We start from the raw sequence: 14,759 nt of genomic DNA on the forward strand, positions 1-14,759 counted from the left end.
GTTCGAGATTAGCTGCTTGCATGTTTACAACATTAGCCAGTGCACTAATCTTACAATTGCAAACTCAGCATCAGGATTTGGCCAACACCTAACAGCCTTTAAACACACCTAAACTAATTGAATGGATCTCTCTCTAAACTGGACCAGTAACCTGCACCTTTACCAGTTCTTCGAGCACATCGTCCACAACAATCCTCAACTCAGTTAAGATCTCTGTTATGTGTGTACTGAGGCTGTATGGTCTATCCCACTGTCTCACTGATCTCGTTATCTATTGTTCTGTCATTGTTTTGGAGAAAAAAAAAGCGCAGCATGACTGAAAAAAAAAAAAAAATAGAGAAAAAAATCTATGCAAGTGTTGCATGAGATCTGATTGTTTATTTCTAGTTCTGCAGTACTTAAGTAATGCATCGATTCTTCTTCTTCCTCCTCTTCTTGTAATTTAAGTAGTATTATATTATATAGGACATTTCACTCATCAATCTAGTTTTATACAGTACTGACCATTAGGGGATTAAAGGAGTGCACTGAATTGTGTAGGGCTGCTTGATTTGACAATGCACTGAGTTTGTAAAAAGAGAGAGAGATAGCGAAATAGAGATAGCAAGAGAGATAAAAAAAATGTCAAAAAAACAAAGCCCAATGTAGCCAGAGGGGACAGGTTATCTCATCTGAAAAGGGGGAATGTGTCCAGGAGGGGCAGTTGGGAAACCCTCATGTCAGAATTTGATTGTGAGGCCAACCTCAGGCATTGTGTGAGGACACCGAGTGCCCTTTCCCTATCAACCTGAAAAACAACGGTGGGTCTCTCCTCGCATAGAACATTGATGTTTTGGAAGATTTAATTTTTACGTTTGTTTTATTTTGTTTTCTTTCTTCTGTGAACTCAGAAGGCAATTTGCATGTCCTCGTAGATTATAAGCTAGTTCTTCCCATGTTTCGGCAGAATGTTTTTTCAAGCGGACCAATATAATAATTTAAAATATAAATTAACTACAACAAAACATCAAGGGTTATTTTGGGTATGAGAAGCACAATTTTTACAACCTTTATGATTTAGTGACTTCCTTGTCTTCTATTCTGTATGCAATACGAACATTGAAATATAACGCCTTAGAACATCAAGACTTCCTCCATTGTGTAGGTAGAAAAGAAAAGATATTGCACTATTATTTTTTTTAATGTCTGCTTTCAATGCAATAAGTGCACTGATTATAGCCCCCGACTTCACAGGACTCCCATGGTCTCTATATGCGTGATGCCTCACGCCCTGCCCTGACTTTCTGAGAAGAGTTTAAAGAAAAAATGTAAAGAAAAAAAAAATCAATAAACATAAAAAACTTTGAAATGTAATAAAAAGATTTCCTGCCTGATGCTGTATAGAATGCTTTCTATTTCAATAAAAAAGGAAGAAAATGCTATCAGTTATAATAAACATAACATTTTATGTACTTTTAACCATCCTGTGCTGTTGTTGTTTTATCTGGGTGCCTGGGTATTTTGTGGCAATGAATAACTAAAGTAGAACAAAACAAGTCACTTTTGCTACTCTGCTGGGTTCTGTTGTCAACAGCTAAACATTTCCACTTCTAAATCTGTAAAACTTGTAAAGCCAGGGCAGTATTGCCTGTTAATGATGTTCTATAGCACATTGGAAAGACAGTGGAGTAAGCAAGAACCTCTTAAAGGTGCCGTAGGCAGGACTGCGAAGATCCAGGACTTAGCCAAAAAATTTGAACATCGACAACTTCTCACAGTCCCTCTTCACAAAACGGTCTCCCCCGAGAGAGCTGTGCATGGTAGAGCGTGTGCACCTGAACTCTCATGAGCTTTCTTTTGCTGTCTATATGCACTTGAACATAGGGTCAGTTTCAGAAAATATGGCAGAAAGTTAGTTTTATAAGGCTTTCCTTACTGTACCTTTAAATCACATACAGAAGCCGTGTTTACCATGCAGTCTCATTACTTGGATAAGAGGACACGACACCCATTTCAGGTTTGGTGGCCAGTTTCTCAGATCTTCAATGTTTTGAAAATCAAGACTCCAGTAAAAGACATCTTGGTTGGGCTTGTGTTTATGGGTGTACCAGTAACAATTTAACAGTACATAAAGTCTGGTGGAGTTCCAGAGGTCGTGTTCACAAGCACGCATCATTACCTGTCCAGGCGAAGCAGGTCTGAGCTCAGTGATAGTGGTAGTATCTATCTCAGCCAACATTCACAGGTTAATAAACATTGCATGGATATGGGACATGATTTTCACAGTAACACTGTAAAAATCCAAGTCAAACATCACAGTTCAGCCAAATTTGGGTTTATTAAAAGTCACAAATACAATGTAATGTTGCAACCTATAGCAGAAATACTCACTTGTCTAAAAAAAAGCACAGCTGAATTGGGATCTTGCTGGTAGATTACAGTCTACTCACTGAATTGGTCTCTTAACAATTTAAAACAGGGAGATTGGTAAACTGATATCAGTCAGAAAAAAAAACAAAAACAAAAAAGATCTGGTGAAGGAGGGCTGACCCTTGAGTCACCCTCGAGCTCAAAATGTACCCGTCACTAATCCAAGCACCGCAGGTTGTGCAGTTCCTCTCTTACACACACACACACACGGCTATACAACTTCATGGTCCCTTTACTGTTGACCCAGCAAAGGGCAGGTGGCCAGCTTCAGCAACACAGAGAGGGATCTGGGGTTTACAGTCAGATAGAGAAAATAGCCGTGAATGGATGATAACAACCAGAAATAGGGATGAGAGACAGAGAGAGAGTGAGGTACAAGAAATGACAGACGAGAGATGGACCAGGTAAGAGATGACCGATAACGCAATACAAAGTGACAGAGTAAATCCCAGAACAAAATGGCCGACACCCATGGCCTCCCTCTGTCGCAGACCCTCCCCAGCGGGGGGTGTGGCTGGCGAGTCCGGCCCCCTCAGGCAAAGATGGTCTCCTCGCGCCTCTTCTTGGTGAGGATGGTGCCAGGCTTGTGCTGCGCCTCCGGGTGGTTGGTCAGCTCTGGAGGACAGGTGGACACCGGGCTCTCCAGGATGGCCTGCTTCAGGTCGTAGAACACCGACGCGTCCTCCTTGGTCAGGAAGGTCATGGCTACTCCGCTCTTGCCGGCACGACCCGTTCGGCCAATACGATGGATGTAGTCTGTGATGGGGAGATCAAAGCATACGTAAGTGTGTGTGTGAAGAGAGAGGTCCAATTCTCCATTGTGTCCAATTCTGTCAATTTTAGTTACTTTAAGTCAATGGTCAGTCTTCAATCCTGGCAAAATATTTATATGTGGACTCAGCTATTTAAGTACAACCCTTCAAGGCCTCCTGGCTAGAATAGTGCATTACCCTCAAAGCTATTTTCTTTGATTTCATTTACTGAATCAGGAGTGTATCCAAACGGCTATAGGTGAGGAGAAATAAGCTGAATATGACAAAAAAATTATTTAGGTAATAATGAAGGACTGCATGTCTTATAATAACACAAGCTGAGATTGAATACAGCCACTAACGCACATATCCAGATGATTTCCAACAATATTTCACAATCAACACCATTAGGTTTCAACAATCTCCTGGCCACCCAATACACAATACAAGCCAGTAATATTCCCACAATAAAAGTCTATAGAGGCCCTGTAGCGTGCTGGGTACAACATCCTTTTGCATTTGCTAAATCCTTTACCATATAGGATGCCGTGTTTAGATAGTGCTAATGGTCCCATTGTTCTATTGAATCTATACGTCGCCATTAGAGGCGCGATCGAAGGAAAAACAGGAAGTGATGGGGCCACGGGCCCCAGAGACGCTATGGAAACGGAGGTGAAGTCAGAGGCGTGTCCGAGTCGGCTCTTACCCTCGATGTTCTTGGCCATGTCGTAGTTGAGCACCATGGAGACGTCCTGGATGTCGATACCTCTGCCGGCCACGTCTGTGGCCACCAGGATGTCCTTGGCGCCGGCTTTGAGGTTGGAGAGGGCAAACTCTCTCTGTTCCTGGCCCTTGCCACCATGGAGCGTGCAAGCATTGTACTGCGGGGGGAGAGGAGAGAGAGAAACACTGGTCAGCTACTGCCCCCTGTCTGTCAAGGAGAAAATGACCGATGTGTCTGAAGTGCTTTGGGTCGCATCCTACCCCCATCTTCTCCAGAGACTTGGCCAGCACGTCGCAACCCTTCTTCTGGTTGACGAAGATGATGATGGGAGGCTCGAAACCGCGAGAAAGAACTTCCAGAAGCTTCTTCCTATAAACCGAGAGGAAGGAAGAGTTGAAAGGGAGTTAGTCACAGACTCCTGTGTCATTCTGATGTGTTTGAGAGAGCGGGCGCTGTAGTCAGTAGGCACAGTTTACCAAATACTGTAACAGTTTATAGGAGCAGGTCAAGCTAAATCAGGAGCAAAGCACAAAAGAGCTTCTGTGGCACTGTTGTGCACCAAGAACCATACCAGCTACAAGAAATGTTTCTGGAAAACGGCCCCTAAGGCTTCATCTGTTCCATTAAGTTACTCACTGGTGTGTGTGTGTGTGTGTGTGTGTGTGTGTGTGTGTGTGTGTGTGTGTGACTCCCTGACCTCTTTTCGGGCTCGGACATGAGCAGGACCTTCTGCTCCACTCTCTCGTGCGGTTTGCCTGCAGAACCGATGTAGACCACTGCGGGGCGCCGCAGGTAGCTCCTGGCCAAGCGCTCCACAGCCGCGGGCATGGTGGCTGTGAACATGACCGTCTGGGAACACCGAGCAGGGAGGGGTGGGGAGGGTTATTTACAAACATAAACACAAAAGGTTATTTATAAAAATAAATAAAATAGATAAAAAAATCAATCAAAAATCTGAAAATCTTGTTTAGCGCAACCTTAAGTTTTGTTTCAGAGTGTCTGTCCCACCTGTCTGTATTTGTGTTTGCCAGACTCGAAGTTCATCATCATTTTCTCGGGGTCCTCTGCCTCGTCTGTGTCTGGCTTTTGATTGGTCACTGGGATGTATTCCAGAATCTTCTGCACGTCGGGCTCGAAACCCATGTCAATCATCCTGTCGGCCTCATCCAGGACGACGTACGTGCAGCGTCCAAGCACAAGGTAGCGGTTCTCCAGCACGTCGATCAGACGACCGGGAGTGGCGATCACAATCTATGAACAGATTATGAGGATCAGATGAGAAGACAGGACAATGAGATTGTGATTATGAAGTTGTCATTTAACGATTGTTAATGAATGTGTACAAAATAATATAATATAGAAGCTACTGCAATAATTAATTACAGTAAAATTGAATTCTTGTGTCACATTACCCAAATCAAGTTTAAACCTCCCAGTCAATAATTCTTAATTATTTTAGAATAGAATTCATTGGTATGGGTTGAAGATTTTGGGGTCTGTCTGTTTGTTTGTGTGTGTGTGTGTGTGTGTGTGTGTGTGTGTGTGTGTGTGTGTGTGAGTCCTGATGTCTGACCTCGCAACCCATCCTGAGGCGGAAGCCCTGGTCCTCTCGGGAGATACCACCAATCACGGCCACCGTGCGGATGCCGAGGGGCTTGCCAAACTTAAGGGTCTCTTCTTCAATCTGCTGGGCCAACTCACGAGTCGGAGCCAGAATCACAGCGTACGGGCCCTGGTCAGAATCCTCAATTCTACAGAGAACACAAGCAGTACAAGTTTAAGATCTGACCAACAGCTGGACTCCTCCTCCTCTGGAAACTGTGACCAGGTCGGGCTACACCATTAGGTTTCATTATTCTCACTGCTGCCTTAATCTGGGAGCAACCAAGGAATCATCCAAGATTGGGGCGGCCGTGGCCTACTGGTTAGCTCTTCAGACTTGTAACCGGAGGTTAACTTGCTCTCTCCATGAATAGCTCTCTAATAAAGATCATGCCACAGCCATTAGAATAGTGCAGGAATCCCCTGAGGCAGACAAGTGACTATGTGATCTGCATCGCCTATGCTTCTGCAGAGAAATCATGTGATGTGGCCTCCAACAGCAGGAAAGGTGCATATGTGGTATTTTGCTTGAGTTGTCTATTGTCTGCTAAAACTACAGCATGACAGTCATGGGTTTTGTCATATGTCTGTATGTAATGCTTTTGTCTGGAAACAATGTAATTGAACCTGTATAAGGCTGGGCCTCGCCCCAGAGAACTTTGGAATTGCTGCTGCAACTTTGTTGATGGTAACATGTCCCCAGTCGTGATTTTCATCTCTGATTGTGATTAAAGATGGCACCTCTTCACCCTCCTGCCTGTGGTGCCTTGTGGTTAAGATTTGTTTTTCCCTCACCTGTCAATCTTGGGCAGTGTGGTAATCCAGACCAATAGCGGGATGAGGAAGGCAGCCGTTTTACCGCTACCAGTCTCAGCCACACCGATGATGTCTCTGTTCTGTAAGCCAATAGGAATGGCCTGTCTCTGGATGGGCGTAGGATCCTGAGTTGAAAGGAGAAACGGACATTAAAGTAACAATTTGCAGCTGCAACAGCACCACTCCATCAACACACCCTGACTGACAACTGACTGACTGAAATACAAAAAAGTAAATCTGGATCATGATTGATGGTTGTTGTTTTAGCCTATTGTTTTATTGTTTAATTGTTAGTACCTTTACTTTCTGCTTTTCATCTTGTTATTTATTTATTAACTGATTATTTATTTTTGAATTGCGTTGTTGGCGATGCTGCACTCTAAATAACAATACATTGAAATTTAATTGAAATGAAATTGGTGTAACTACTAATGGCAAAAAAAAAATACCCATGACCAAGTGAATTAACGCGTTTGTGTGCTGACCTTGTAGCCACACTTGTCGATGACCTCCAGGATGTGTGGTGGCAGCGTGTACTCCTTCCAGTTGCGGATAGGGTTGGGGATCTTGCCTCCCTTGGTGGTGATGCTGTAGTCCTCACGGAAGATTCGCCAGTCCCTGTCCGTCATCTCTTCCAGCTTCTTCTGCGACCAGTGCCGGTCGTCCCAGCGCTGCTTGGCCTCCTTCTTGCGCATCTTCTTCAAAAAGCGCCTGCGAGAGACACGGGTGATGGATATTAGGCGCACGTGAACTAAGGTAAACTATGCAGTATTGGCAATTTCCGCTACTGTTTTCTCGGTTTTTGCTTCTTTTTCGCTGGCTCTGTCATGACGGATGTCTAAGAAACTCCATCGCTACCTTTTTATAGCCGGTGCTTGGCATGTATGTGTATTTGAATGCAGTAAAGCAATTCGTTACACTCGTTATAATTCCTGACACCGAGGCCGTCGGCCCACAGTTGCAAGGGTGGTTTTTCCCGCTCACAGGCGCTAGGGGGAAGCGAGACGGCCACAATTCAACCCGAAAAAAGTCATATAACCATTCCAATGACTCTGAAGCTGTTAAATGAAGGTAAATTAAGCTTAAAAACTTGCATATTAAGATAAAAAACCTGCATAGTTTGCCTTTAAAGAACACTGGAACACATATTATGTGCATGTGAATTTAAAACACGCTGGAACATATTCCAATTTTGTATAGTAATCTGAACCAGTATCTTTGTCTACAGTGTGTATATTTGTATGTATACATGACTGTGTGTGTTTGTACATGCTTACATAGCGCGTCGTGCCTAACAACACCCCTTAGCTGTTGTAGAATCAGCGTAACCTACGGCCTCTTGGGGCTTATTGCTTTTCTAAAACTGTTGCTATAAATACCTTTGCAAAGTTTCATAAAGTAAAGGCAAAGCAACGAGAAATGTAACGTTTTATTCATAATCATTTTTCCACCAAGAAATATATTTCCTCTATCTGAATGGTTGCCAAGCAACATCGAAACACAGCTACTTTAACTTTTGTATAAAGTTATGGTAGCGCAGTAATATAGAACGGAATGTGGTCAAGGTGTATGTTTGTGCTGGATTTTACCACGGCATCGAACGCGATTCAGCCAATCACAATCAAGGACCGGAACTATCAGTTTTAGAAGTGATCATATACCCATGTAAGTGTACGTGTGTATATGTGTGTGTGTGTGTGTGTGTGTGTGTGTGTATATATATATATATATATATATATATATATATGTGTGTGCGTGTGTGCACTTACTCTTCCTGCTCCTTCTCCTCTAGCGTTCGCCTCTTCTCCATCAGGTCTCCATAGAAATGGGACTGGTCCCTCTTCTGCTGTTTGAGGTCAATTCCAGCGATGAAGCCACGTCCATACAGCTGGACATGGTGCTTGTCTTTATATCTGTGAAACAGAATAGGGGACACTTAGAAACTCTCAGGTCAGTAATGTTTATCAGCATCATCAATGTACCTGATGTGAATGGGTAGAGTAGTTTGTAATTGGGCAGAATGTAAGCTTAAGATAATTAAGATAAGCTTTTAAATGGACTTGTGGTTAGCTCTGTACATATAAAGCAAAGGCCGTTAAAGGACCAACTCCTTAAGTAAGCAAAAGTGCAATGGTAAACAATGCTGCAGTGGGATAGTAAAATTATAAGGTTATAGTAATGATGGTTCATTTGTGTACTCATACGTATACACACATGGGGTTGTAGTCGACTGAGGTGTCTTCTGAGGCGTCCCACTCAAACACAAACTTCCTGTCGTTCAGGTGCCGCGTGCGACGGCGCTTCTTAATGCCACCCAAGTAGCGCTCCTGAGATGGGCAAAGCAAGAGAAACTTTTCTTCATATAGCATTCTTCATATAGCATTTACCATTTGGAATGCATAGCTTTGAGTTAAGGTGCATGTTTGTGCTGTGCTGTGTGTGTGTGTGTGTGTGTGTCTTTCACTAGCCTTGATGGCCTGGAGCTCTTTGCCCTTGTCCTTCTCCTCTCTGATCTTCTGTCGGCCGTCATCCTCATCGTTTCCGTTGCTCTCCCTCTCCATGCGCTCCCTCCTCTCTCTCCGCTCCCTCTCCATGGGGTCCTCTACATGAGGGCAAAGCAGGGATGGCAAGTTGAGAAACTGGGACACATGCAGTTTTATTATTACAATGTTCTGAGCTAATCCGTGAATCAGTGTTGACAATGCTGTCAAAACTGAAAAAGCCGCATAAATTATTCGCCACAATATTGTTTACACAATTGAAATTGATACAGCATAACATAATAATTAAATACAGCATCATATATTCAAAACTAAAAAATGCACATCAAGAGAAAGTAGGGTTGTGCCGATGGACGATATCATCGTCCATCGTGATGGTTGACAGGCATCACGATGGGAAGCAACCATCATGATGCCACGCCCCCACATGCCAGTCACTAATTCCTGGTGTAACAGGCTAAAACATAATGAAAAACTACTTTAAAGGCTGTCAGCCAAACAGTTATCACGTATTAGTTTACCGTCTGGTAAAATAAAAGACGTATTAGTCTACCGTCTTATTCAAATAATTCCTGACTATGACATGAATGTGTAATTGTCTTTTTGTAGCCTACATGTCTCGCAGGCCTATAGCCTACATTGGACGTAAAATATGTACCGGTAGCCTAATGTAGAAAAGTCCTATAGAATTATTATTGTTAGGCTACGACTAGGACATTCTAGCGCTCAAATATTTTTGCTAGGCTACAGCGAGCGCCAAATGCGTCCTTCTCCTCGGTGTTAAAATAAACCATTTCTTTCGTTAATTATAGGATCAGAAGGTAGCCTATCCGTCTTTCACTGTAAGGCTTGTATTTCATGCATTTAGCAGAAGTCCCAGACAGCAGCGGAGTGGTAATCGGGATTCGTTATTTGTAAAAGTTTTTTTACTTCGCCCTCCTATAGCCTGGACTGCGCGATCGCAGCCCTTTACTTTCACTTCCCACCGCCCTCATATCAGCATAGACGGTAGCCTGATAACGTGGGATGCTGCATAGCGTACTACTGAAGATTGTAATAGATAGTCTTAAGTAGCTTTTTTGCTAGGCCCAGCGAAGGCTGGCAATGTGTAATATTCCGCTGATTGGTGCACATGCAAGTGTCCAGAGTGATTGTCTATCCATCTTCCACAACTTCGGTAGCCTGGTCAGTATGTCTCTCTTAGCTGTCCACTTTCATCAGGCCGTATTAGCCTATATAATATATACAGTATATTTTTGTATGTGTTTTTTAAATGTATTTCTGTACAGACATATGGTAGTGTTTACTTCACTACCACACATGTTTTACTGTACACATCGTCAAATGGCAATTTAGGGGACATCGCCCATCCCTAAGAGAAAGGGCTTTTTGGGGGAAAAATAATCTATAAATCAGTAATGATCAGTTTAGTTTACCAAGCATCTTCCTCCCGATGTCCTGGAACACTCTCCTCTTCTTCCTCTCCTCATCCACCATCCGGCGTCGCTCCTCCGTCTCCTGTTCTCTGCGTTTGAGAGCCTCAGCCTCGCGCTCCGCTTTAGACAAAAACTTGGGCTGCGGGGGAGGGGGGGGGAGTGACAGAGATGGAGAGATACAGCAGAACACATTATGACAGAGATACAGCAGAACAAATGATGACAGAGATAGAGAGATACAGCAGAACAAATGATGACAGAGATAGAGAGATACAGCAGAACACATTATGACAGAGATAGAGAGATACAGCAGAACACATTATGACAGCTCATATTGTAAGTAAATCACAGGCAAGTTAGGGCTGTGCAATTAATCGAATTTCAATCTCAATTTTGGTTCCAAACAATCACAAACATAGTATAATCGACAAAAAAACTATTATTTTGCCACATTCCATTAAGAAATAGGGTTTTTGGAAATAGATACAATTTCAACTCATACAGCATACTGATTCACGCTGCTTCTTTAAGCCCCGCACTCCACACTCCCATGGGTGTGGGCTCCTGCCTCCCTCATGAATAATCATTAATCGATAATCGAGATTACAATTTTGACCAAAATAATCGTGATTATGATTTTTGCCATAATCGAGCAGCCCTAAGGCAAGTGTACAGAAATGACGATAAAAGAACTGAGGAGAGCAAAAAGCAGAGCAAAAAAGTGAGGACTCCCACCTTGGCCTCAGCCTCCTCCTCTGCCTTCTTTTTAGCCAGGAGCTCCTCCAGAGAGAGGGGCTGCACCTGGGAATGGATATAAAGGGAAGAGGGGGAAAAGGACACAGAGAAATGGAGGGAGGGTATGGAAAAAGAACACAATTATAACATCATGGTATATGAATCTTAAATTTCACTGTTACACACCATAAGGAGTTACATACCTTATCTTTCTTCTTCTTGTCATCATCTTCATCCTCCTCCTTTTTCAGGTCTCTCTCTCTTTTCATCCGGGCCCTTGACTTTGGTGAGAGGCTCCTTTCAACATACATTAAAAAATACAGAGAGAGAGAGAAAGAGAGAGAGAGAGAGAAAGAGAAACAGACAGTATTTAAGATCTAGCGGACATGACAAACATTTATTATTCTAATCCCCAGCAACAAGGGTCAAACAACAGTCTTCACACCCCTACTCACCTGGATCTCTTGCGGTCGCGGTCTCTACGGTGGCCATCCTTGTCTCTTTCCCGATCCTTCCGGCTACGGTCTCTGTCTTTGTCTCTGTCACGTTCCTTGTCTCTGTCTTTATCTTTCAGTCGCCGGTCTCTTGACATGTCAGGGTAACAGAAAATAAGTCATTGGTGTCTAATGTTATTACTAAGAATAGAAATATAACATAATTTATGTTTATCATTTACATGCCAAGCCTGGAAACATATTTGCATGATTCTACAAAAATAGGCAAGCTAGTAGCATGTGCATTATCAAGGGACCTTGTTATTTGAAAACACAAACCTATAGTGTATATCTGATTTACCTGTCTGGAGATTTGGAGCGGGTTCGAGAGCGTTTCCGCTCGCGGGAACGTTGACGCTTGCGTTCCTTGCTTGGGGATCCTTTCCGATCCCTCTCTCTGGATCGGCTCTTTTTGCGCTCTCTGTCTTTGGTCGTGGAAGTGGAAGCCTCCCCCTCCTTTTTGTCTGTAGGCTCTACACCCATCTGTGCGAACAGTTCGGAGTTTACTCAGACCGACGTAAACAAAAAGAGTAAAACATCCTACAGATTCAACTTAAGCGACAGAGGAACTGTTCAAATGGAAGTTGATTGCGTGTAGATGCTGTTTTGTACAAACAAACACTGGTATTTAAGCCTACAGTGAATTTGCTTTAGGAAAAGTAGGTTTACTTTTGGTAGACTATTTCTTTCAGATGGTCTGCACAAGAATTGGTCACGCACTGAAGTTAATGCTAGCTGATTGATTAGCGAGCTAGCAAGATGTCACACTGTGCTAAATACAACAATATGCATTCAAATATTTCGGAATCCTTGTTTAGACGTATACGTTATGAGCGAGTAGATGCACACAGTTATCATTCGGTCTTTAATGATAAGTATAATCTGGCACAAAACTCACCTTTGCTGATTGAAAACAAGACGCATACGATTCACCACCGTCTTACACAGCCGCCATCTTGGAAAACACGTGACCTCAATGAAAAGTGCCTAGTGGGAGTTGTAGTCCTTCACCTGAATGAATCTGCTATCAATCCTATACACATATCTAGTATTAAAACTACTTCTCCCACAACATATATAGGTTTCCCCAGCAGGACCTGTTCACTCACTCTGGTCAGGTCTTCTCTGTAGTGTGGCCTTAACTCATCAGTTTACAAACAACATAACTGTGGTTGAGAAATATAATGGAGTTACTTTTATTTACCCATATTGCACAGTATGCACTTACGAGTCCAAGGAGAGAAACTGTAGGTACTCTCACCTTTGTCAAGATTATTATTAATATAGATGATATAATATAGTATATTTATTAATAATTCTGTTAAGATAGAATGGACAGAAAAATAAAGAAAAAAGGTCCATACATATTTGCATAAATTGACACACACTGACCTCTAGGTGGTGCTGTAATAATGAAGTTTTTTTTAATGGGGGCTTTCATGCCTTTAATTTGACAGGACAGTGAAGTGAGGGACATGACCCGGGTCAGACTTGAACCCCCATTGTCCCCATTGGCACATAGACCCAAACGTGGTATGGGCGCTGTAGCACCCCCAATAATAACGTTTTCGGCTCGCCTGTTTAGAGAACAGTTTGGCCCATCGTCAAAATCCTTGCATCATTTTAATCTATCTTTGCTCGACTGGTCTTCTACTCTAAACATGTAGCCTTCACTTTTCCCATATCCACATGTTCAAAAATGTGAAATCTGCAGTATAAACTGTGGTTGGCCATGAACAGCATCCAACTAGTTAATACTGTACATTATTGCCTATCTATGGTGACAAAAATATGTTTGATCTTTGACGTCAAATCATTTTTAAATTACACATCAAAGAAGGGAACCATTATGATTTTGCAAGATCACATGATGTAGTGCTCCAAACAAAACTTCATAGGTATACGCACTACAAAATGTTTTGGACACATGGAAAAATGTTGACAAGGCTATGCAAGCTTTTGTATGTCATCCATCTCCATCTCAATCCAGAGATCCAGGATTCCACACTTGCCTCCACCAGATTGTGTCTGGTCTCATTCTTGGATTTAGGTTAGAACCCCCTGTTGCCTACAGTTTTCAGCACTCTATGTCTGTCTTTTAACAAAACTCACACTCAAAATAACACTAAAATAATGAATAAAATAACACTGAACTGTCATTAATTTTATGTATAGTTATGCTTTGTCTCAAAAATCCACAGCATTTCCTGTAGCCTCATTCCTCTCAGCTGACAGAAGCTCACTTGGTAAGTTCTGAGTGTCTTATTGTATTGATATTGTAATGTTGCAAGTTGCTACTGTATGTGCAACGCGTCTGCTATATAATAACCATACTATGTATGTCTAGAGATTAATACTGTATTTGAGTGTGTTTGATTCTTTACTGTTGGATTTGTTATAAAATATATGGGGGTCATTGTCAGAGCCGGACAGTAACGGAGTACATTTACTTGAGTACAGTACTTGAGTACAATTTTGAGGGATCTGTACTTTACTCGAGTATCATTTTTGGGGAGTACTCATGACTTTACTCAAGTACATTTGAGAGGCAAATATTGTACTATTTACTCCACTACATTTCTATCCATAACCGTGAGTACCCGTTACTTCTTCTACAAAAAAAGGAAAAAAGAAAAATCTCGGAAACCCTCAATTTGTTGTTTCCCTCTCAAACGTGATTGGATTGTGCAGGCGCCACTGATTGGGACAGCCTATCAGCAATCACCTTCAGTCAACTCCATGGTCAGATATAGATAAGAGACGAAACCATGGATGAAACAATAGATGAAGACGCAGCAGGTCCACCAACCTGTGGCCCCACCTCGCCAGACTATTTCAATTTTCTGAAAAAGTTAATGATAGTTTTCCCACAAATGATGAAACAATGTCATTTTAATGCTTCTTAACATGAAATTGTAAAGTATTTGGAGAGTTAATCATCTACAGGACAGAATATTATAGAATATTACAAAAACAAAACATAAAACATTCAGAGAATCCAGAGAAATCTTTGCAAACAAGGGAAAGAGCTGAAAAGCACATTGGATGGCCGTAGTCTTTTGGACCTCAGATGGCACTGCATCAATACCAGACCTGTTAACAGACCTGTCATTGTATGGGCTCAGGAAAATCTCTGATAACCTTTGTCTATGTGCACAGTTTAATATCAATTCAAAAACTGCAGCCAACATTGTAACAGCTAAAATTGTTTTGAGACATGATACAGAAAATACCACCCTCTTATCTGGGCCTGAGCTTGTTTAAAATGGACTGAGGTAACGTGGAAAAAG

At 42.3% G+C, this 14,759-nt stretch overlaps 1 protein-coding gene across 1 annotated transcript; it reads right to left on the reverse strand.

Moving 5' to 3' along the window:
• Positions 1-2,298: 2,298 nt before the first annotated feature.
• On the reverse strand, positions 2,299-12,494 carry ddx23 (DEAD (Asp-Glu-Ala-Asp) box polypeptide 23). Its single transcript, XM_042098612.1, has 17 exons — positions 12,368-12,494; positions 11,771-11,952; positions 11,431-11,559; positions 11,179-11,272; positions 10,976-11,041; positions 10,241-10,379; positions 8,772-8,905; positions 8,518-8,630; positions 8,073-8,216; positions 6,789-7,014; positions 6,283-6,428; positions 5,459-5,636; positions 4,894-5,136; positions 4,583-4,734; positions 4,146-4,254; positions 3,868-4,042; positions 2,299-3,165 (listed from the first exon to the last, which is right to left on the reverse strand). The coding sequence occupies exons 2-17, from the start codon at positions 11,950-11,952 to the stop codon at positions 2,942-2,944; spliced, it is 2,454 nt and encodes an 817-aa protein (XP_041954546.1). The 5' UTR covers positions 12,368-12,494; the 3' UTR covers positions 2,299-2,941.
• Between the last annotated feature and the right edge of the window lie 2,265 nt (positions 12,495-14,759).

Source organism: Alosa sapidissima, chromosome 7 (assembly GCF_018492685.1).
Source record: "Alosa sapidissima isolate fAloSap1 chromosome 7, fAloSap1.pri, whole genome shotgun sequence".
Lineage (NCBI taxonomy): Eukaryota > Metazoa > Chordata > Actinopteri > Clupeiformes > Clupeidae > Alosa > Alosa sapidissima.

Coding starts and splice junctions, on each gene's coding strand:
- ddx23 (XM_042098612.1), bottom strand. CDS start 11,952: ATGGGTGTAGAGCCTACAGACAAAAAGGAGGGGGAGGCTTCCACTTCC. Junction 8,217..8,517: donor TCAGTCGACTACAACCCCAT/GTGTGTATACGT, acceptor TCTGTTTCACAG/ATATAAAGACAAGCACCATG. Junction 5,137..5,458: donor GCCTCAGGATGGGTTGCGAG/GTCAGACATCAG, acceptor ATCTGTTCATAG/ATTGTGATCGCCACTCCCGG.